Here is a 22,633-nt window from a genome sequence, read left to right as displayed (position 1 = left end):
CTGGTATGTGTTGACTCTAACTCAGTTAGACTGACAGTACGGATACTACAATTGGCTTCAGTGGCCCTGGACTGTAGTGCAGGGGTGATTGGGGAGGAGGGGAGAGAGAGTGTGAGAGGCTCTTGAAATAAACAAGGAGTCCCTTTCTGAAATTGCTGTCACTTTGTAGAATCAAAATTTGGGAAATATATGGCACAAGAGAGTGAAGTACCATCCTGTCCTTTCAGCTCTTGTGGCCTAGGATGAAACTTGACTAAAATTGATAGAATGAATGTGTTGTTCTACTTACTATGAAAATTAGTTGGGGAATGACTCAGACTAGGATGACTCAAAGTAGTCTCTAGGAGCCTAGGAGATAATTAGGCTGAGATACAATATTGGTAAGATATCAAATAAATTTACAATCATTTAGATAGACCTGGTCTGTGTACTTCATGCTGTATGGGTACTCAAAAGTGTAAAACAAAAAAGAGTTTTTATTTCTCCAGTACCGACATGCTTTAACTTGATATAAGCATTAGAATTCACCAGAGAATATGTGTTTAAAAAAATCATTACAATTTGTGTTGGACCTAGATTATAAACAGAAAAGGAAGGCACCATAACAATTGGTTAAAAATAGCAATTTGATATTTTTCAAAGTACATATTGATTTGATGTACTGTAAAACAGTTTACACAGCAATAAAGCGTTTGATGAAAATCAAGTATGCATAGATCCGGATTAGTTTCCCAGTGACTATTCACATTGGGAAGATTCCAGGTCTGATCCCATCTCTTGAACTCAGCCAGGGCAATGGCGCGACAATTGGTCAGAGTGCTCCAAAAAGAGCTTGCATTTAAATAGTGCCGCTCACTACCTCAGGACGTTCCAAAGCACATTACAGCCAATCAAGTACTTTTGTAATTTTGGAAACATGCCATGCAATTTACACATAGCAAGGTCCCATAAACAGCAACATGATAATGACCAGATAATCTGTTTTTAGTGATGTTGGTTAGCGAATAAATATTATCCAAAACACTAGGGAGAACTCTCCTGCCCTTCAATTGGTACCATGATATTTTATGTTCATCTGAGAGGGCAAACGGTCCCTCGGTTTAACATCCCAGCTGAAAGATGGCACCTCCGACAGTGCAGCTTTCCGTCAGCACTGAATTGGTGTGGCAGCCAAGATTATGTGAAGTCTCTGGAGTGGGAATTGAAAGCACAACCTCTTCCTCAGAGGCGAGTGTGCTGCCCACTGAGTCACAGCTGGCACCTATGTTTGGAGGGGAGGGGGCGTTAAGTGGAAATGGCCAATATTCCTGCTCCTGATTGACAGCTGTCTCCTGTTGAGAGTTTATGTTTGGATGCAGGGCGAGGATAGGCTGCGGTTAAGCCGAAATGTTCTGCATAGTTGCCTAGCTCAGTGACATCCATCATCAATGCTCTTTGGACAACTTAGGAGGCACCCCTACTGTACCCAAGTAAAGGAGCAAGGTGGGGTGAGGATGGGAGAAAATTAAAGAATTATATTTTTAAAGCACAGACCGAAGAAATCCGATCTCAATACCTAAATGTAAACAACAGGCACATCAATAATCTTCAGCCAACTCATACAAAAGCAAGTTACACAACAACTTGCATTTATATAGCGCCTTTAATATAGTAAAACCTCCCATGGTGCTTTACAGGAAAATCATCAGATAAAATTTGTCACCAAGCCACATAAGATGATAGTAGGACAGGTGGCCAAAAGCTTGGTAGATTTTAAAGCACATCTTAAATGGAGGAGAGGAAGAAGGGTGGATAGGGTTAGGGAGGAAATTCAAGAAGGCAAGGCTGCTAATGGGTGAGTAAAGGAAATTAGGGATGCACACGAGGCCAGAACTGGAGGAGTGCTGAGATTGCAGGGAGTTGTCGGAGTGGAGGAGGTTACAGGGTGAAGCCATGGAGGGCCAACAAAAGAGGGCATAAGTAGGACTGGAAGTCAAGCCAGCACTTTGCATTAAAATGGAGTGCAATGTATTAACAAATATCATATTTTCATCCTCCAAAGCTCTACACAATCTTATCTGGCTGAGAGATCAGATCAACCAGCAATATATCCTAGACCTAGGACACCAATCCTATACCATTGCTAAACCAACACGGAACTTCAAAAGGTGGCCAAATTCCACCCCCAAATGAAATGCTCCACCTACCAATGTATGGTTTCTTCCACATTACATATTGACCAATTCCAGAAAAAGAACTCATGGAGATCAGTAACACCAGCCGAGCTGCTGTATTTTTCCACCTGGTTGCTGTATTTCATCACAATGTTTACAGTAGTGCAGAATATATATGCTGTTGTAGCCCAACCTGCTCAAGTTTTGTATGAATGAGCATTGAGCCTGCACTGCAGATACCTTACTAGTTCAAATAATCAAATTGCAGGCCACCTGCACAGAAAAGAGACAGTGAACTCGTATATAAATTTGAGCTCATCCAAGACTCTGTTGCTTGTATTCTAACTTGCACCAAGTCCCACTCATCTATCACCCCTGCGTTCGCTGACCTACATTGGCTCCCAGTCCGGCAACACCACAATTTTAAAATTATCCTCTTTTCAAATCCCACCATGACCTCACCCCTCCCTCTCTCTGTAACCTCATCCAGCCCTACAACCCTCCAGGATCTCTGCATTCCTCCAAATCTGGCCTCCTGCATATCCTCGATTTTCATCACTCCGCCACTGGTGGCTGTGCCTTCAGTTACCTAGGCCCCGAGCTCTCGAATACCCTTCCTAAACCTCTCTGCATTCCTTTAAAGACACTTCTTAAAGCGTGTCTCTTTGACCAAGCCTTTGGCCACCTGTTCTGATCTCTCTGGTGTCAAATTTTGGTCTGATAATGCTCCTGTGAAACATCTTGGGAAATTTCATTATGTTACTGGTGGTGCAGCAGAGCAAGTTATTGTTGCTGTTCCTCTAAATCTTCCTCATGGATTAAAAGAAGCCATGCAATCTCAGTGTCTCTAGCATTTAAAGTGATTGGGATCTACGAATCCAGTTTACCAAAATATCAGCTCGAAATAAACATTTAACCTTACCATTGTTTTCCCGAATCATCAGAGCTTCGCAATTCAAATTTGCACACTCAAAACAAGTTTGAAAACAGTGGATGTTGATAATGTTGTTTCTCCTATCCCTATTTTAAAAGCACCCCCATTGTCGAGGCCAATATTTATCTCCCAACCAACATCACAAAAACAGTTTATCTGATTATCGGTGTTTGAGAGATTTGCTGTATGCTGTATTTCCCACATTACAAGTGACTACATTTGAAAAGTACATAACTGAATGTAAAGAGCTTTGTGACATCATGAAAGGGGGGTATATAAATTCCAGCCTTCCTGTTTATATTATTTGAATTTATATAGTGAGGCAGTAGTCTTCCATAATGAAAGAGATTACTACTGTATGGATAAAGCAAATGAAAAACATATTGTAATGTCATGCTTTCAACCCAACAACAAATGACAATCACCAGAATACTTCACAGCTTGATATTCACACACCAGGTAATTGTTATTTAGTCCAGGAACCTTTCTCTCCTATCCTGCCCTTGCTGATCTGAACTTGGCCACTGCATCGGCCAGTGAAAATATAGATATTTATATATTAATATATAACATTCTAACCAGTTGTTGGTGATTCTCCTGAATTTGTAATTGTATATATTGGTAACTATTCTATATTTAAATCCCCCAGTTGCGGAACCCCCGCATGTGGGAACATTGCCCTGCTGAGGAAGCTGTGATTGTTTCCCCACACAGGCCTCAAGTTAAATTGAGAGCCTCGATTGAGCTTGGAACAAGTCAACATAGTTTTACTAAAGGGAAATCCTGTTTGACAAATTTATTAAGGTTTTTTTTTGAGAATGTAACTAGTAGGGTAGATAAAGGGGAACCAGTAGATGTAGTATACCTGGATTTCCAAAAGGCATTTAATAAGGTGCCACACAAAAGGCGAATGGGCAAGATAAGGGCTCATGAAGTTGCTGGTAATATATTAGCATGGACAGAGGATTGGTTAACGGACAGGAAGCAAAGAGTGGGCGTAAATGGGGCATTTTCAAGTTAGCAGGCAGTGAACAGTAGAATACCGCAAGGATCAGCACTGGGGCCTCAGCTATTTGCAATCTATATCAATAACTTAGATGAAGAGACAGAGAGTATGTATCTAAGTTTGCTGGTGATACAAAGGTAGGCGGAAAGGTAAGCTGTAGGGAGGATACAGAGAGGCTGCAAAGAGATATTGACAAGCTTAGTGAGCAGGCAACAAGATGGCAGATGGAATATAATGTGGGGAAGTGTGAAGTTATTCACTTTGGTTGTAAGAATAGAAAAGGAGAATTTTTTTTTTAAAAAGGTGTGAGATGTAAGTGATGATGTTCAAAGAGACTTGGGTTTGCTTGTAAACAGAGCACAGAAAGTTAGCATGCAGGTACAGCAAGCAATTAGGAAGGCAAATGGCATATTGTCCTTTATTGCAAGGAGATTGGAGGACAGGAATAAAGAAGTCTTTCTACAATCGTACAAGGTTTTGGTGAGACCACATCTGGAGTACTGTGTGCAGTTTTGGTTTCCATATTTAAGAAAGGATAGACCTGCATTGGTAGCAGTGCAGCGAAGGTTCACTAAATTGGTACCTGGGACGAGAGGCTGAGTAAATTGGGCCTACATTCTCTGGAGTTCAGAAGAATGAGAGGCGATCTCATTGCAACATGCAAGATTCTGCGATGGCCCTCAATCTGACGGCCCTCTCTGCCTGTCTGATAGGATCTGACTGGTAGCACGCATAGTCGCCAGCCCCCTTGAACAGGGCATTGAATTTAATACAGATAAGTGTGAGGTGGTGCATTTTGGCAGAAGCAAAATGAGAGGGAGAGGCAATATATACTTAATGGCACAGTTCTAAAGAGTGTGCAGGAACAGAGGGACCTGGGAGCGCACGTGCATTGATCGTTGAAGGTGGCAGGACATATTGAGACAGTGGTTACATATGAACATACGAATTAGGAGCAGGAGCAGGTCACTCGGCCCCTCTAACCTGTTTCATCATTCAACATGATCATGGCTGACCTGATTGGGACTCCACATTCCTGCCTACCCCCGATAAACTTTCACCCCCTTGCTTATCAAGAATCTAGAAACCTCTGCCTTAAAAATATTCTAAGACTCTGCTTCCATTGCCTTTTGAGGATGAGTTCCAAAGACTCATGACCCTCAGAGAAAAAATTTCTCCTCATCTCTGTCTTAAATAGGCGACCCCTTATTTTTAAATAGTGACCCCGGTTCTAGATTTTCCCACAAGAGGGAACATCCTTTCCACATCCAACCTGTCAAAACCCCTCAGGATCTTGTATGTTTCAATCAAGTTGCCTCTTACTCTTCTAAATTCTAGCAGATACAAGCCTAGCCTGTCCAACCTTTCCTCATAAGACAACCCGCCCATTCCAGGTATTAGTCTAGTAAACCTTCTCTGAACTGCTTCCAATGCATTGACATCCTTCCTTAAATAAGGAGACCAATACGGTACACAGTACTCCAGATGTGGTCTCACCAATGCCCTGTGAAGCATAATCACTACTTTTGTAATCAATCCCACTCGCAATAAACATTCTATTCGCTTGCCTAATTACTTGCTGAACCTGCAGACTAACCTTTTGCAATTCATGCACTAGGACACCCAGATCCCTCTGCATCTCAGAGCTCTGCAATCTCTCACAATTCAGATAATATACTTTTTTATTCTTCCTGCCAAAATGGAATATTTCACATTTTCCCACATTATACTCCATTTGCCAGATATTTGCCCACTCACTTAACCTATCTATATCCCTTTGTAGTCTCCTTATGTCCTCTTCACAACTTACTTTCCTACCTATCTTTGTCTCATCAGCAGATTTAGCAACCATATTTTCGGTCCGAAGTCATTTATATAAATTGTAAAAAGTCGAGGCCCCAGCATGGATCCCTGTGGCACAGCACTTGTTTCATCATGCCGACCAGAAAATGACCCATTTATGCCTACTGTTTCCTGTTAACCAGCAAATCTTCCATCCATGCCCAAATGTTACCCCCTACACCATGAGCTTTTATTTTCCACAATAACCTTTGACGTGGCACCTTATCAAATGCCTTCTGGAAATATAAGTATTGTACATCCACCAGTTCCCCTTTTATCCACAGCGCATATTACTTCTTCAAAGAACTCCAACAAATTGGTTAAACATAATTTCCCTTTCACAAAACCATGTTGACTCTGTCTGATTACCTTGAATTTTTCTAAATGCCCTGCTATGACAGCTTTAATAAAAGCTTCGAACATTTTCCCAAGACAGATGTTAAGGTAACTGGCCTGTAGTTTCCTCCTTCTGTCTCCCTCCCTTATTGAATAAAGGAGTTACATTCGCTATTTTCCAATCTCATGGAACCTTCCCTGAATCTAGGGAATTTTGGAAAATTAAAACTAACGTATCAACTATCTCACTAGCCACTTCTTTTAAGACCCTAGGATGAAGTCCATCAGGACCCAGGGACTTGTCAGTCCACAGCTCCAACAATTTGTTCAGTACCATTTCCCTGGTGATTGTAATTTTCTTGAGTTCCTCCCTCCCGTCCATATCCTGATTTACAGCTATTTCTGGGATGTTACTTATATCCTCTACAGTGAAGACCAATGCAAAATACCTGTTCAATTCATCTGCCATCTCCTTATTTTCCCTTATTAATTCCCCAGACTCACTTTCTATGGGACCAACGCTCACTTTGTTACCTCTTTTCTTTTTTAAATATCTATAGAAACTCTTACTATGTTTTTATATTTCTAGCTCGCTTTCTCTCGTACTCTAATTTTACCCTCCTTACTAATCTTGTCATTTTTTGCTGTTTTTTATATTCTGTCCAATCTTCCGATCTGCCACCCATCTTTGTGTAATTATACGCTTTTTCTTTAAGTTTGATACTATCTTTAACTTTTTTAGTTCACTACGGATGGTGGGTCCTCCCTTGAAATTTTTCTTTCTTGTTGGAATGTATCTGTTCTGAGTTAGTAAAGGGCCCTTGAAAGGGTACAGAGGAGATTTACCAGAATGGCTCCTAATGGGGAATTATAGTTACAAGGTTAGGTCGGAAAAACTGGTGTTGTTCTCCTTAGAACAAAGGAGATTGAGGGGAGATTTAATAGAAATGTACAAGATTATGACAGGCTTAGATAAGTTGAACAAGGAAAAACTGTTCCCAGTAACTAATGGTACAAGTACTAGGGGACACAGATTGAAGGTTTTGGGCAAGAGATGCAGGGGGAATATACGGAAGAACGTTTTTACACAGCAGGGGAATGGGACTGACTGAATAGCTCTTTGGAAGGCCGGCATGGACTCAATGGGCCAAATGGCCTCATTCTGTGCTGTAAATTTCTCTAACACTCTATTCTAAAGGAGATGGATAGGGTAGACACAGAGATTGTTTCCGCTGGTCAGGGAATCTAAAATACGGGGGCACAGTCTCAGAATAAGCAGCCGATCATTTAAGACTGAGGAGAAATTACTTCACTCAAAGGGTTGTGAATCTTTGGATTTCTCTACCCCAAAGGGTTGCGGATGCTCCATCGTTGAATACATTTAAGGCTGAGATAGACAGATTTTTGGTCTCTCAGGGAATCAAGGGATATGACGAGTGGGCGGGAAGGTGGAATTGAAGCCTAAGATTAGCCATGATCGTATTGAATGAGGAAGCAGGCTCAATGGGCCATATGGTGTACTCATGCTCCTATTTCTTGTGTTCTTGTGAATTAAAATCAGCACAATGTCCTCCTGCCAGTTTGCTTTCATACACAAGTTGGCAATGAACAAGTGCACAAGCAGAAAACCCCCCCCAAAAATAAGATTTCATGCTGCATGCTCATCTGAGTCAGAAAATCATGAGTTCAAGTCCCACTCCGGCAACCCTGGACTGCTGCTGGGTGCCCAAATTTAAACTGCCCCCTGTCGTGTCGGGAAATGAGTTAGCCCTTAACAAGGCACTTAATGAGCCTAATTAGCTGCCCGCCTTGTGGGTGCAGACAGCCCTGACTGGCCCCGAACCTGCCTCCCCTAAATGGCCAATGCGGGAACGGGATTGGGAATCTGGGATGCTGGCCGACATTGGTATTTTTGGGCCCTGTCTGTCTCCGTTCCCAACCTTGGCAGGGCCCAAAAATTCTGCACAATGTATTCATCACAACATGCATCAGACAATATTAGCAACTTGCTGCTTTAAGCTAACAGATCGAGTATTGAAACAACTGTGCCTGCCAATGAATTGGTAGTAGGGCAGGACTTACACAATATGATTATTTCTCCTGCAAAATGCAGTGAGTGGAGAATAACAACAATACAAATTGTGTGTGTAAAATTAATCTCAGTTACTTACAGCAGTGGTTGATGGGTGAGAGAAGTGGAGAATTACCCAATCATCTCCATTCTGGCCAGGACTTGCTGCATCATTATATGCAGCATTCAGTTCATAATATTCAGGTGAAAATGTAACCTGGGCCTTGTACAGTCACTTTCTTTTTATACAGACCAGGATTCATTTTCTGAACTCACCATTTTCCTCCTCTCGTTGTCCAAAGAAAGGCATTTGTTTTATTTCCCTCTTGTATTGTCATTTTCTTTGTCTTTCACCCCTGCCTCATGAAGGCATTATCCCCCTGGCTACTGTAAGATTATTAGCTTGCTAAAAGTTACTAACCAGAGTAATTGTTAAAATCCAGCTATTATAAACTAACAACTAACTAATTATAAACTAACATTTAGCTTTATTAGAACCCTTCTCTGGTAGTATGGTAAAGTGGAAAAACTTAGGAAATAAGGCTCAGTATAGACAAGATGTCAAGGCAGGGGGATTCTGGGAAATTATGTCAAGTTTTAAAATGCTTACTTGCAGCAAAAGTGTGAGACCTTGAGAGCAGACAGTGAAAACAGCTTCTGCGTAGATTTGCCTTGTAATGAGATAAGGAACCCTGAAATGTAAAAGCATTGCGATAAAGTAGTCAACACAAAGGGGTACTGCCTGCGCAAATCCAAAAGGTTAGCAACCATCCCAAAACGTTCCTTGGTTGGTTAAGAAAGGCATCCTTTAATACAAGACTAATCACTGATTGGGAGAGGCGAGGGTTAACTGGAAAGCTGCCAGGATAAAAGGAGTCTCTCTTTGCTACTGTACAGCAGAGTATTTTGAACAAGAGAGGAGAGAAAGACCAAAAACTTGAAGACCACAAGCTGCAAGAGAAAGAGTCATGCGCGCTGCTGTCCCATCTCTAATACGGGTAGTATCTGTGTCAGACTGTCAATTACTGCCTGAGTTTGTGACTATGGCTTATCTAAAAACTTAACAAACTTGTCCTTGCCTTTATCTCAACAAAGTCGATTCATAACAAGCTTTGTGCTGCCAGGTCTGTTCCCACTTTAGAAGGGGGTATAAAACACCCCTATCTTATCAAATCTTACATCTGGCACCCCAGATGGGACTTGGCATGTTGTGGACGCTTTTTGAGAGGAAGGAAGGATCTCAAGTTCGCAAGACCGCCCAACACGCAGCTTGGGAGGGAAAACCTTTGTGGGGAGAGTGGAGACCTTGACAGACCCACCAGTGATCCAAAGGCACTTATAAGAGAATATATAAAAATAATAAAAGTCATATTGTCTAAAGATGTTAAACGGGTCTTCAAGCAGAAATACAATGAAGTTATAGAGTTCAGTCAAGATAGGATAGGCCAGAAGAAGTTAAAGATAGAGAAGGCAAAAAACTTTCTGGCTTACAGCACTCAGCAGATCCAAGGAGACCACTAATGCAAGAGACGTAGGATTGGATAAGATAAGAACCCAGCCCACATGCACTGCAGCTGTTCAAGAAGGCAGCTCACCACCACCTTCTCAAGGGCAATTAGGGATGGGCAATAAATGCTGGCCTATCCAGCAATGCCCACATCCCACAAATGAATGACAAAAATTGTCAGAATTTTTTTTAAAAAATAAATCTCTTAGCTTAAGATGTGCTCTTTGCTAATTTTAACTCATGGGCATGTTTTAAAAATGAAGCTTTTCCAAAATAATTTCAAGAAACAATTTTATAGAACTTGCAGTTTTCAGTTAGATTAACACGAAGGTGGTCAACAATTAAATTTTTGTTTCTCAAAAGGTGAATAAGTTCAGTGATATTAATATCAGTCTGTACTGTCCAATCCAGAGGAAATCCCTTCCTAACCCAGACCATACACAACAGTCTTAACTGCACTGTAAATTCCCCAGCATCTCAGACTCACTTGTCAAATTCTCCAGTTGATACAGGCCATATCAATTCCTACAACAAATCCGTTATGACCTTCTTGACGCTTTTACAAGTGAAGCAATTACAATGTACAAGTACAACATCTTTAAAAAAAAGACAACTCCCAAATTCAGCACATTTATTTCCTATTTGAATTTGTGTTAAACATTCCACTGCTTACGACAGGAAGCTTGGACATGTTAAGATACAGTTTGTCTTTTCTAAGCTATGAACTCCTGCACATCATCAGTTGTGTTGTCATAACTTTGTGCTATATTGATAGTCCTGTACCAAAAATAAAATCTAAAGCCAAGTTACAGTAGAAATTTACCAGAAATGACACTACAATGGAGAACACTAATAAAGATGTCACTTCGATCATGCAATGTCTGAAAGAAAAAAGCTGCTCCTTTCTAATGGTGTAGAACAGATGGGAAATCAAGGAAATACTTCTCTCAATGTAAAGCACGTATTAATAATGCAGTGCAGCATTACATGGTGACAGAAGGCCAGAGACAATCTATCTCGCTGCACTCAGTAAATGAAGCAATATTGCAAGAATATTCACGGCATTAATTAGCTTAAAATAAAACTCCCGATTTGCAGCTCTGTATTGAAATTCTCCTTTGGTACTAAAAGGGATAATTAGCACAAATGACAGATGCAAACATAATTGTGGTGCAATGATGGTTACAAATATAGCATTAGTGCTAAATTATTGTGTATGCAAAGAGATTATAGCACAGCCTAAGTGCTAACCAGAAAAAGGTTCAAAGTGACTCCTGACAACACAGCGGCCCGCTGACATCATTAGAGCGCTCCAAGCTGCGCACATGCGCAAACTGTCTCTTGCGCTCGGAGATGTCACATCTTGCCTTGCTAGGACTAACTGGCACATGCGCAGGAAAAACACTCTCCCCCCTTGGTCACTCACTCCAGGCCACTCGTTCCTCACTTCACCCCCCCCCCCTCGCCCCCTGTAGGAAAACGCTCTCCCCCCTCGGTCACTCACTCCTCGCTTTATCACCCACACCCCCCTGCTACCCACTCCCCATCCCTCCAGACACTAAGGGAAGTGGCCACGGGCCACTTCCCTTATCTCAGCCACTCGCTCCGCCCAAAAAAGCAAAGCAGGCCGCAAGGGCGATGTAGGAGCGAGTGGCCGAGAGGTGAAGTGGCGCAGCCTGTGGCCTAGAGCTAGCATCTGGAGGGATGGTGGGGGTGGGGGGTTGGTGTGGGAGAGAGAAGCGGGGAGCAAGCGCCCAGAGAGCGGGATGGGGGGGGGTGGTGGGAAGAGTGAGCAGCCAGAAAGCGGGATGGCACTGAAACCTCACAGAATTACGGAGGGTGTACAGCACTGTCAGAGGTGCTGTCCTTCTGATGAGACTTGAAAACAGAACAATGTTCTCCAAGTATCAAACATGTAACATTGTGATAAAAGCAAAATACTGCAGATGCTGCAAATCTGAAATAAAAACAAGAAATGCTGGAAATACTCAACACCTTCCCTTCTGTTATCTCTTGCCCCACCCCCACTTTACTTGCTTAAAACCTATTACATTTCTAGCCTCTGCCAGCTCTGATGAAGGGTCACTGACCTGAAACGTTAACTCTGCTTCTCTCTCCGCAGTTGCTGCCAGACCTGTTGAGTATTTCCAGCATTTCTTATTTTAATTTATGTAACCTTGTGTGCTGCCATGGGTTGAAGTTATTTTTCTCTGATAAATTGAGCAGCGCCATCTTTAATCCTGGCAGATGCCTGAACGTCGCAGACACTGACGTTTCAGTCAATGAGGCTGCATTTGCGCATGTGCTATTAGTGCGCCACCTAGTGGTTACATTGTCAGCAAACACAGCCAAAAATGTTACACTCTATCAAAGGGACATTTAAGGTAAACATTGATTAACTTTCTTTCCTTACATAACAGTTTCAAGCTTATGAATTATATCAATGCAGTCTTCTTATTGTTGGAGATGTAACAGCTTATTTCAGTATTAGGTTCAAACGCTGCTTGAAATTCCTTTGTTATTCACATCACAGTGTCTACACTTTGAGAAACAAAGTACAGAACCTAAAAAGGCACATTATTTGTAGAGTTTGCTATTACAATTGGACAGATGTTTTTACCAAGTGTCTAGTCTTCCATTAGTTGGAAAAAAGGTTTTCTATTCCATACTGAAGTATTTTCTTTAGATGAGGAATTGTCCTATTGTGTGTACAAGATATGTTTATCCATATTTATTTTTCTCCCCCATCTCTTCTCCCCTCCCCACCACCTTTCCAATAACTGCAGGATGCTCACTTGGATTCTATGCCCCGATTGGATATTATAGCCAGTTAACGAATGAAAGCCAATACGGCGAGAGGGGAAAAGTTTCAGTCTTCCCAGCAGCTTTTCTCAGGAAGTCACCTAACAAGTGAGGAAGAGTCATTGCTGCACATGCTTAACCAAAACACCAATGCCTGCCGTTGGTACCTGACCACCACAGGCAAATCCAAGTATATAGCCTGACTTTCTAACTTGGCAGCCTGAGAGCTTGACTATTAAGAACAGTGATTAGCAGCTGGAGGACAGAAAAGCAACCACCGCACAAACAAGCACACAGAGCTTTCCACTGCCAAAGTCTAACATGCATCAACAAACACACCTGCATGAAGGCTTGAGAGATGCATTTTGAATTGGAGATGAGTAATGCTACATTTATTGACCAGAATCACAATGCAACTGCAGGGACCAAGTATGTGTCCCACTGGATTCTCCAAACAGCAAATAAAGCAGTCTTCTATAAAGTATGGCAGATGCATTTTTGATACATTGGGACAAATTAAATGAATGCATCAATGCAGACAAATGTAAATACTTAAAACAAAACACTGTCAAAGCACTTCTTATAGATTGTTCAATAGATCTTTGAAAATTTGTAGTCCCATAACTGCCTTTGATGATGGAAATGCACCTAGCATCACGAATATTACCATTTTCTAATGACACTGAACTGAATGAATCCAGCTACTGTAATGAAACCTTACACTGTGGCTATGTCACTGAAAATCAAAGGGATAGCCATTTTTATAATATTAGCCTCTTTCTATCTTGCTTGTATACAGTTTTTCTATTTCCCATAGGCTTCATTGGGAATGGCTTAATCCTAGTTGTAAACTTGAATGATCACAAGAAAATGACCATCCCAGACCTCTATTTTGTAAATCTTGCTGTAGCTGATCTCATCCTTGTAGCAGATTCCCTCATTGAAGTCTTCAACCTCAATGACAAGTATTACGACATAGCCATTCTGTGCACTTTCATGTCTCTCTTCCTGCAGATCAACATGTATAGCAGCATCTTCTTTCTCACGTGGATGAGTTTTGACCGGTACCTTGCCCTGGCACAATCGATGAAGTCCAGCACACTCCGAACTCTGCAACATGCAAAATGGTGCTGTGGCCTGATCTGGTTAACATCCATCTTGGCTGCAATGATGCCCTTTGCTGTTGTACAGGCCCACCACACAGGGGAGGTGCATTTTTGCTTTGCAGATGTTACAGAGATCCAGTGGTTGGAAGTCACTCTTGGGTTTGTCATTCCATTCTTCATCATTGGTCTCTGCTACTCGCTGATTGTACGGATTCTCACAAAAGCCCAGAAGCACAATCGTCTTTGGCCAAGGCGTCAGAAGGCTCTTCGCATGATTGTCGTGGTTGTTTTGGTTTTCTTCATCTGTTGGTTACCTGAAAATGTCTTCATCATCCTGCAGCTCCTACAAGGCACAAAGGATTCATCGGTTCCCATCAAGAAATCAATGGGGCACTATTATCCACTCACACGTCACATTGTTAACCTGGCTGCTTTTTCTAATAGTTGTCTGAACCCCATTATATACAGCTTTCTTGGGGAAACCTTCAGAGACAAGCTTCGTTTGTACATGAAAAGGAAAGCAAGCGTATCCACAGTTTACCGGCTGTGCAACAACACTTTGAACTGGAACATTCCTGTAACCACAGAGGAATCTTTTGCATAGCAGATGAAATCTCTATAAACACAGGCAATCAAGAGAAGGTCCAAATCACATCTGACCTTCTTTGGTTATGTTTCGCAATTCGGCCAGTGAGTTGAAAGCAATGTTTCCAGAGCCATCAACTTCAGTGATTTGGTCTAAGCACAATAATAGGACTCAACTCCAGAATGATTACTAAATGAGGAAGCTGGTCAAACAAGTTTGGGATGTAGATGGCAGCAACCTCTTGCTACAGTAGTCACATTTACTATGCTGTTTACTTATTTGGGAACTATCAACTAGCACTTGTTTATGTGACTTATTTGAGGCTTGTAGTTTAATGCATAATTATATTTAATAAAGATATTAAAGTCCATAAAAGAAACCCTTTCTCAAAAGTGGAAGAAAAATGAAAAGGGTGCAGGACTTTAAAATGTGATTAATTCTAAATGTTTTGTAAAATAATTCTACCTTAATTTAAAAGCGTGCATCTCAGGTTAATTACCAAGATACAAATTAAGACTGACCATACGTGCTTAACTTTCGGAAAGTTTAAAATTTGCTGACTGAACACACAGCTTGACACAGAAAATGCTGGAGGCAGTAAAAATGTCAGTGTGCGAGTAATATATTAACTGCGTTATCAGTCACGTAAATGTGATCAAGGTGAGGTGCTCCAGTTTAACAGCAGCCTGCAGTCATAACGTCATCAATATAACATCACTTCAAAATATACCAAAAAAGAAGATGCAGAGTTCATGGATGGAAATTGCTGAAAGTAAAATTTCTAACAAATACCAGGAAGAACTGAATTAGAGTATTCAATTTTGGAGTAACCTCCCAGGCAGGGGGGGTAGAGGCAAAGATAACCGGGTTGCTCAAAATGTAGTTGGCTGTTGTAATTAGAGAAGAGAGAGAGTGCAAGAGAACGAAAAAGAAAGTGAGTGCCAGAGAGGGAAAGCATGCAAGAGAAGAAGAAAGTGAGAGAGGAGAGAGAACAAAAAGACTTGCACTTATATAGTGCCTTTCACAACCTCAATGCCTCCAAAAGCATTTTAAAGCTACTGCAACAGGGTTTAATTTTAAACACACCGAGTTTTCAGCTCCCCCTCGGTGAATCCTTGTTCACTGCTTTCCAATTACAAGGCAAAGAAACCAGCACAAACAGGCTTTCTTAGGTTTAAAGAAGTTGAAATTTATTAAACTTAAACTCTAATTCGGTTGGCGCCTACAGATACACGACGCGCCCACGTAGCATGCAAATGTGATACACACAAATGGAGACAGAAAAGAGAAGAAAAAGTGTAAACGTTTGAGGCAATATCTGAAGAGTTTTTTTTAACGGTTCTTCGAGCTTACTGGAGAGTCCTTGATTGTAGGTAGATCTTGCTTTTCGCTGGAGCCCAGTATTCTCCTTAAATCTTGTTCGCTGTAGGAAACTTTTCTCTCTTGGGGTTCATGTGCCTTCAGTGGATTCAGAGGCTTGTGAGAAAGAAATGGGAAGAGACAGGAGAGATCTTCTCAATCCAGGAGCGAACAGACACTCTCAGTTCAAACAATTCAGTTGCATCTGGGCAGGACCGGGACCAAATTCCTTGGGGTGGGAGGAGCGGGTTGGTGTTTGCTAGTGTTGTCCAGGAGGGTTTAAACTAGAATGTCAAGAACATGGGAATCTAAGCAGGGAGACAGAGGAGGGGGAAACAAGGATAGAAATGAAAGACAGAAAGATGAGAAGCAAACATGGAAGGCAGAGAAAACAAGGGCGAGAAACAAATGGGGCCATAATGCAAAATAAAGTTATGACTAACAATGTAAAAAGACAAGCCTAAAGACATTGTGTCTTAATGCGCAGAGCATTCACAATAAGGTAGATGAATTAACAGTGCAAATAGATATAAACGGTTATGATATAATTGCAATTACAGAGACATGGCTGCAGGGTGACCAAGGACGGGAACTGAACATCCAGGGGTATTCAATATTTAGGAAGGACAGGCAAAAAGGGAAAGGAGGTGGGGTAGCGTTGTTAGTAAGGGAGGAAATCAATGCAATAGTGAGGAAGGATATTGGCTTGGAAAATCGTGATGTGGAATCTATATGGGTGGAGCTAAGAAACACCAAGGGACAGAAAACATTGGTCGGGGTTGTCTATAGGCCCCCAAACAGTAGTGGAGATGTAAGGGATGGCATTAAACAGGAAATTAGAGATGCATGCAACTCTTGGTACAACTGTAATCATGGGTGAATTTAATCTACATATAGATTGGTCAAACCAAATTAGCAATAATATTGTGGAGGAGGATTTCCTGGAGTACGTACATGACTGTTTTTTAGACCAATATGTTGAGGAACCAACTAGAGAACAGGCTATCCTAGTCTGGGTATTGTGCAATTAGAAAGGATTAATTAACAAACTTGTTGTGCGGGGTCCCAGGGGGAGGAGCGACCACAACATGATAGAATTCTTCATTAAGATGGAGAGTGAAGTAATTGAATCAGAAACTAGGGTCCAGAATCTAAATAAAGGTATCTATGAAGACATGAGGTGCGGGTTGGCTATGGTAGATTAGGGAACTTTACTAAAAGGGTTGACGGTGGATAGGCAATGGATAATAAGGTTGTGCATGAACTACAACAATTATTCATTCCTGCCTGGCACAAAAATAAAACCAGAAAGGTGGCTGAACCGTGGCTTACAAAAGAAATTAGGGATAGTATTGGATCCAAAGAGGAGGCATATAAAATTAATGGGATTAAAGACTGACACATCCCCAGGGCGTGATAATCTACATCCCAGGGAACTCAAGGAAGTGGCTCTGGAAATAGTGGATGGATTGGTGGTCATCTTCCAAAATTCTAGACTCTGGAGCAGTTCCGACAGATTGGAGGGTGGCAAATGTAACCCCACTATTTAAAAAAGGAGGGAGAGAAAAAACAGGGAATTACAGACCAGTTAGCCTTACATCAGTAGTGGGGAAAATGCTCGAGTCTATTCTTAAGGATGTGATAGCAGAACACCTGGAAAGCACAAACGGGATTGGACAAAGTCAGCATGGGTTTACAAAAGGGAAATCATGCTTAACAAATCTACTGGAGTTTTTTGAGGCTAGAATAGATAAGGGGGAACCAGTGGATGTGATATATTTGGATTTTCAGAAAGCTTTAGATAAGGTCCCACATAAGAGGTTAGTGTGCAAAATTAAAGCACATGGGATTGGGGGTAATATACTGGCATGGATTGAGAACTGGTTGACAGACAGGAAACAGAGTAGGAATAAACGGGTCTTTTTCCAGGTGGCAGGTAGTGACTGGTGGGGTAACACAGGTATCAGTGCTTGAGCCCCAGCTAGTCAGAATATATATTAATGACTTGGGTGAGGGAACTAAATGTAACATTTCCAAGTTTGCAGACGACATAAAGCTGGGGGGGAGTGAGCTGTGAGGAGGATACAAAAAGGCTCCAATGTGATTTGGACAAGTTGGGTGAGTGGGCAAATGCATGGTAGATGCATTAGAACGTGGATAAATGTGATGTTATCCACTTTGGTTGTAAAAACAGAAAGGCAGACTATCTGAATGGTGATAGATTAGGCAAGGGGGAGGTGCAATGAGACCTGAGCGTCCTTGTACACCAGTCACTGAAAGCAAGTGTTCAGGTGCAGTAAACAAGTTAGGAAGGCGAATGGTATGTTGGCCTTCATTGCAAGAGGATTTGAGTACAGGAACAAGGATGTCTTACTGCAGTCATACAGGGCCTTGGTGAGACCACATCTGGAGTACTATGTGCAGTTTTGGTCTCCTTATCTGAGGAAGGATGTTCTTGCCATGGAGGGAGTGCAAAGAAGATTTACCAGGCTGATGCGTGGAATGGCAGGACTGACATATGAGGAGAGATTGGGTCGACTAGACCTATATTCACTAGAGTTTAGAAGAATGAAAGGGGATCTCATAGAAACCTATAAAGTTCTAACAGGACTAGACAGGCTAGATGCAGGGAGGATGTTCCCGATGGCTGGGGAGTCCAGAACCAGGGGTCACAGTCTCAGGATACGGTGAATGCCATTTAGAACTGAGGTGGAGAAATTTCTTCACCCAGAGATTGGTGAACCTGTGGAATTCTCAACCGCAGAAGGCTGTGGAGCCCAAGTCATTAAATATATTCAAGAAGGCAATAGATATATTTCTTAATGCCAAAAGAGACCAGGGGATATGGGGAGAAAGTGGGAATAAGATACTGAATTAGACGATCAGCCATAATCTTTTTTGAGGGGCAGAGCAGGCCCGAAGGGCCGAATGGCCTACTCCGGCTCCTATTTTCTATGTTTCAGAAAAAAATCAAGGTTGCCAAGCAGGTTAGTCATGTGACTAACTGGTCTGACCACGTCTTGGATTGTGATCTAAGTCCATTGTGGGTTGAATGCGTCAAGGAATGGTCCTTTGTCCTTCCAAACACCATTTAATAATATGCAAATATCTTTTCCAGCCACGTCCTTTCTTCACTCCAGTAACAGCTTAAAATCAATGTTCATGACAAAATTAAGGTGTCTCATTCTTGGCAGGTCGGGGCCTAGCATGACAAAGCTAATGAAGTATTTTGAAGTGCAATGTAGGAAACACGGCAGCCAATTTGCACACTGCAAGCTCCCATCAACAGTAATGTGTTAATGACCAAATCATCTCTTTAGGTGAAATAAAAACAGAAAATGAAAGGTTATCAAACTAAAATATTAACTTTGTTTCTCAATCCACAAATGCTGCCTAATCTGTTGGGTGCTTCCTGCTTTTTCTATTTCCGATTTCCAGCATTTTCAGTATTTTGTTTTTGTTTTAAATGGGATTTAGTGATGTTGGTTGAGGGATAAACATTAATCAGGACAGCAGGGAGAATTCCCCTGCTCTGTTCAAATAGTGCCATCGGATCGTTTACGTCTACCGGAGGGGGCAGACGGGGGCTTAGTTTAGCATCTCCATCAAATGACTGCACCTCGGACAGTGCAGCACTCCTTTGGATTGTGTGCTGAAATCTCTGGAGTGGAACTTGAACCCATGACCTTCTGACTCATGGTCGAGTGTGAGCCACTGAGCCACGGCTGATACCTTTATCTGCTATGTTCAAATTGCTACAACTGTGAGAGAACTACAGCTGGAACAGGGAACAGAGGCAGAATATTACCCCACCAGGGATGGATATAAGGTTGAGCAAAATTAAAATGAGATGTCATGCACGTTACATTGCAACATTCTTTTCCAAAATACAAATAATACCAAGATAATTCCAGGCAAGGGGATCTAGAACACAGGGTCACAGTCTCAGAATAAGGGGTCGGTCAGTTAGGACTGGGATAAGGAGAAATTTCTTCACTCAAAAGGCTTGTGAATCTTTGGAATTCTCTACCCCAGTGAGCTGTGCACACATAGTCGTTGAGTACATTCAAGACAGAGATCAATAGATTTTTGGATACTAAGGGAATTAAAGGATATGGGGATAGTGCAGGAAGGTGGAGTTCAGGTAGAAGATCAGGCATGATCTCATTGGATGGTGGAGCAGGTATGAAGGGTCCAATAGCCTATTCCAGCTCCTATTTATGTTTTTAATAGAATACCACCTATACCCTCATATGACTCAATTTTTCCTTACGTTATGAACTACAGCAGGTTTTTAATTATGTGCACATTTTGTGACACAAGGTGAAATGTCCGTATCTATTTAGGAGACACACACAGAAACAAAGCACACTATAAAGCAGTGTTACGCCAATGTGCTTTGTTGAATGATAATTTATGACTGGAGATCTGAATTTATATATTTTAAAGACATTTTAAAAAAAATGACTTTGCTAGCAGCTTAGGATGGTCACCTTATTTGCAACACTGTATCCAACATCCAAGGACTGTGAGGAGTGAGACAAAATGTCTGCTAATTCCCCAGCACGAACCAAGACCCAGGAAGTTTAAGGGAACGGTTTGCTCTCTTTCTTTTAGCAAGATGAAATACGGCTAACTGTTATGCTTGAATCACTAAGTGATCATGTGATAAGCCTCTCCCCATCTGTGGTTTTAAGCTGGTGTTTTCTCTGCAGCAGAGGAGAAGCAACTGGACTCTGACACGTGCAGACCCGAGTTGGGGTCTCTCTCTCTCTCTCTATTCCAGCTTTTAGAATATTAGAACATTACAGTGCAGTACAGGCCCTTCGGCCCTCAATGTTGCGCCGACCTGTGAAACCATCTGACCTACACTATTCCATTTTAGATTAGATTAGATTAGATTAGAGATACAGCACTGAAACAGGCCCTTCGGCCCACCGAGTCTGTGCCGAACATCAACCACCCATTTATACTAATCCTACACTAATCCCACATTCCTACCAAACATCCCCACCTGTCCCTATATTTCCCTACCACCTATCTATACTAGTGACAATTTATACTGGCCAATTTACCTATCAACCTGCAAGTCTTTTGGCTTGTGGGAGGAAACCGGAGCACCCGGAGAAAACCCACGCAGACACAGGGAGAACTTGCAAACTCCACACAGGCAGTACCCGGAATCGAACCCGGGTCCCTGGAGCTGTGAGGCTGCAGTGCTAACCACTGCACCACTGTGCCGCCCCATATGTCTATCCAATGACCACTTAAATGCCCTTAAAGTTGGCGAGTCTACTACTGTTGCAGGCAGGGCGTTCCACGCCCCTACTACTCTCCGAGTAAAGAAACTACCTCTAACATCTGTCCTATATCTATCACCCCTCAACTTAAAGCTTTGTCCCCTCGTGTTTGCCATCACCATCCGAGGAAAAAGACTCTCACTATCCACCCTATCTAACCCACTGATTATCTTATATGTCTCTATTAAGTCACCTCTCCTCCTCCTTCTTTCTAACGAAAACAACCTCAAGTCCCTCAGCCTTTCCTCGTAAGACCTTCCCTCCATACCAGGCAACATCCTAGTAAATCTCCTCTGCACCCTTTCCATAGCTTCCACATCCTTCCTATAATGCGGTGACCAGAACTGCACGCAATACTCCAGGTGCAGTCTCACCAGAGTTTTGTACAGCTGCAGCATGACCTCGTGGCTCCGAAACTCGATCCCCCTACTAATAAAAGCTAACACCCCATATGCCTTCTTAACAGCCCTATTAACCTGGGTAGCAACTTTCAGGGATTTATGTACCTGGACACCAAGATCTCTCGGTTCATCTACACTACCAAGAATCTTCCCATTAGCCCAGTACTCTGCATTCCTATTATTCCTTCCAAAGTGAATCACCTCACACTTTTCCACATTAAACTCCATTTGCCATCTCTCAGCCCAGCTCTGCAGCCTATCTATAACCCTCTGTACCCTACAACATCCTTCGGCACTATCCACAACTCCACCGACCATCGTGTCATCCGCAAATTTACTAACCCACCCTTCTACACCCTCTTCCAGGTCATTTATAAAAATTACAAACAGCAGTGGCCCCAAAACAGATCCTTGCGGTACACCACTAGTAACTAAACTCCAGGATGAACATTTGCCATCAACCACCACCTTCTGTCTTCTTTCAGCAAAACTCAATAAGGTTTGTGAGGCACGACCTACCCTTCACAAAACCGTGCTGACTATCGCTAATGAACTTATTCTTTTCTAGATGATTATAAATCCTGTCTCTTATAACCTTTTCCAACATTTTACCCACAACCGAAGTAAGGCTCACAGGCCTATAATTACCAGGGCTGTCTCTACTCCCCTTCTTGAGCAAGGGGACAACATTTGCTATCCTCCAGTCTTCCGGCACTATTCCTGTCGACAATGACGACATAAAGATCAAGGACAAAGGCTCTGCAATCTCCTCCCTAGCTTCCCAGAGATTGAAAGCTTTCAAATCCTGCCTGTTGATTGACGACCTCTGCATACGCCGGCTACCATTAGAAACCCCATTGGAGGAAATCATCTGCATTGCTGTCTCCAAGAAACCCACCAAACCAATCATCTATTTCTTCAAACGAAAAGCCTCAGAACCACCAAATTCAGCTAGAAGCCAGCCAAATCACCAAACACCATAGACTGTATACTTCTATTTTCTACAGACTCTAGTTCAACCACTCTAACTTTCCCCGCTCTGTAACCTATTTGTGTGTGTGTAAACCTTTAAAACCTCTAGTGTGATATATGTGTCAAAGTTGCCGCATTGTTTATTATTTTTGACAGTTCGGGTTAGGTACAACGAAGTCAACCTCTTTCTTCGTTCACTCAACAAAACCTGTCCGACTGGTTCTTGTTACAATCATAGCAAGTAATTAATCAAACACA

The 22,633-nt window shown here is 42.1% G+C and overlaps 2 protein-coding genes across 4 annotated transcripts in view; one reads left to right on the top strand and one right to left on the bottom strand.

Annotated features, from left to right (window-relative positions):
* LOC137383282 (uncharacterized protein C7orf50 homolog) overlaps window positions 1-22,633 on the bottom strand; it is a 393,434-nt gene that overhangs the window by 286,796 nt on the left and 84,005 nt on the right. The window lies entirely within an intron of this gene.
* gper1 (G protein-coupled estrogen receptor 1) lies at window positions 13,285-14,724 on the top strand. Its single transcript, XM_068056817.1, has one exon. The coding sequence runs from the start codon at window positions 13,285-13,287 to the stop codon at window positions 14,359-14,361; it is 1,077 nt and encodes a 358-aa protein (XP_067912918.1). The 3' UTR covers window positions 14,362-14,724.

The sequence above is a fragment of the Heterodontus francisci genome, chromosome 24 (genome assembly GCF_036365525.1).
Source record: "Heterodontus francisci isolate sHetFra1 chromosome 24, sHetFra1.hap1, whole genome shotgun sequence".
In the NCBI taxonomy this organism is placed as follows: Eukaryota; Metazoa; Chordata; class Chondrichthyes; order Heterodontiformes; family Heterodontidae; genus Heterodontus; species Heterodontus francisci.
The sequence above is the reverse complement of the archived record's forward strand: the minus strand, read 5'-3'. Positions and strand labels throughout refer to the sequence as shown.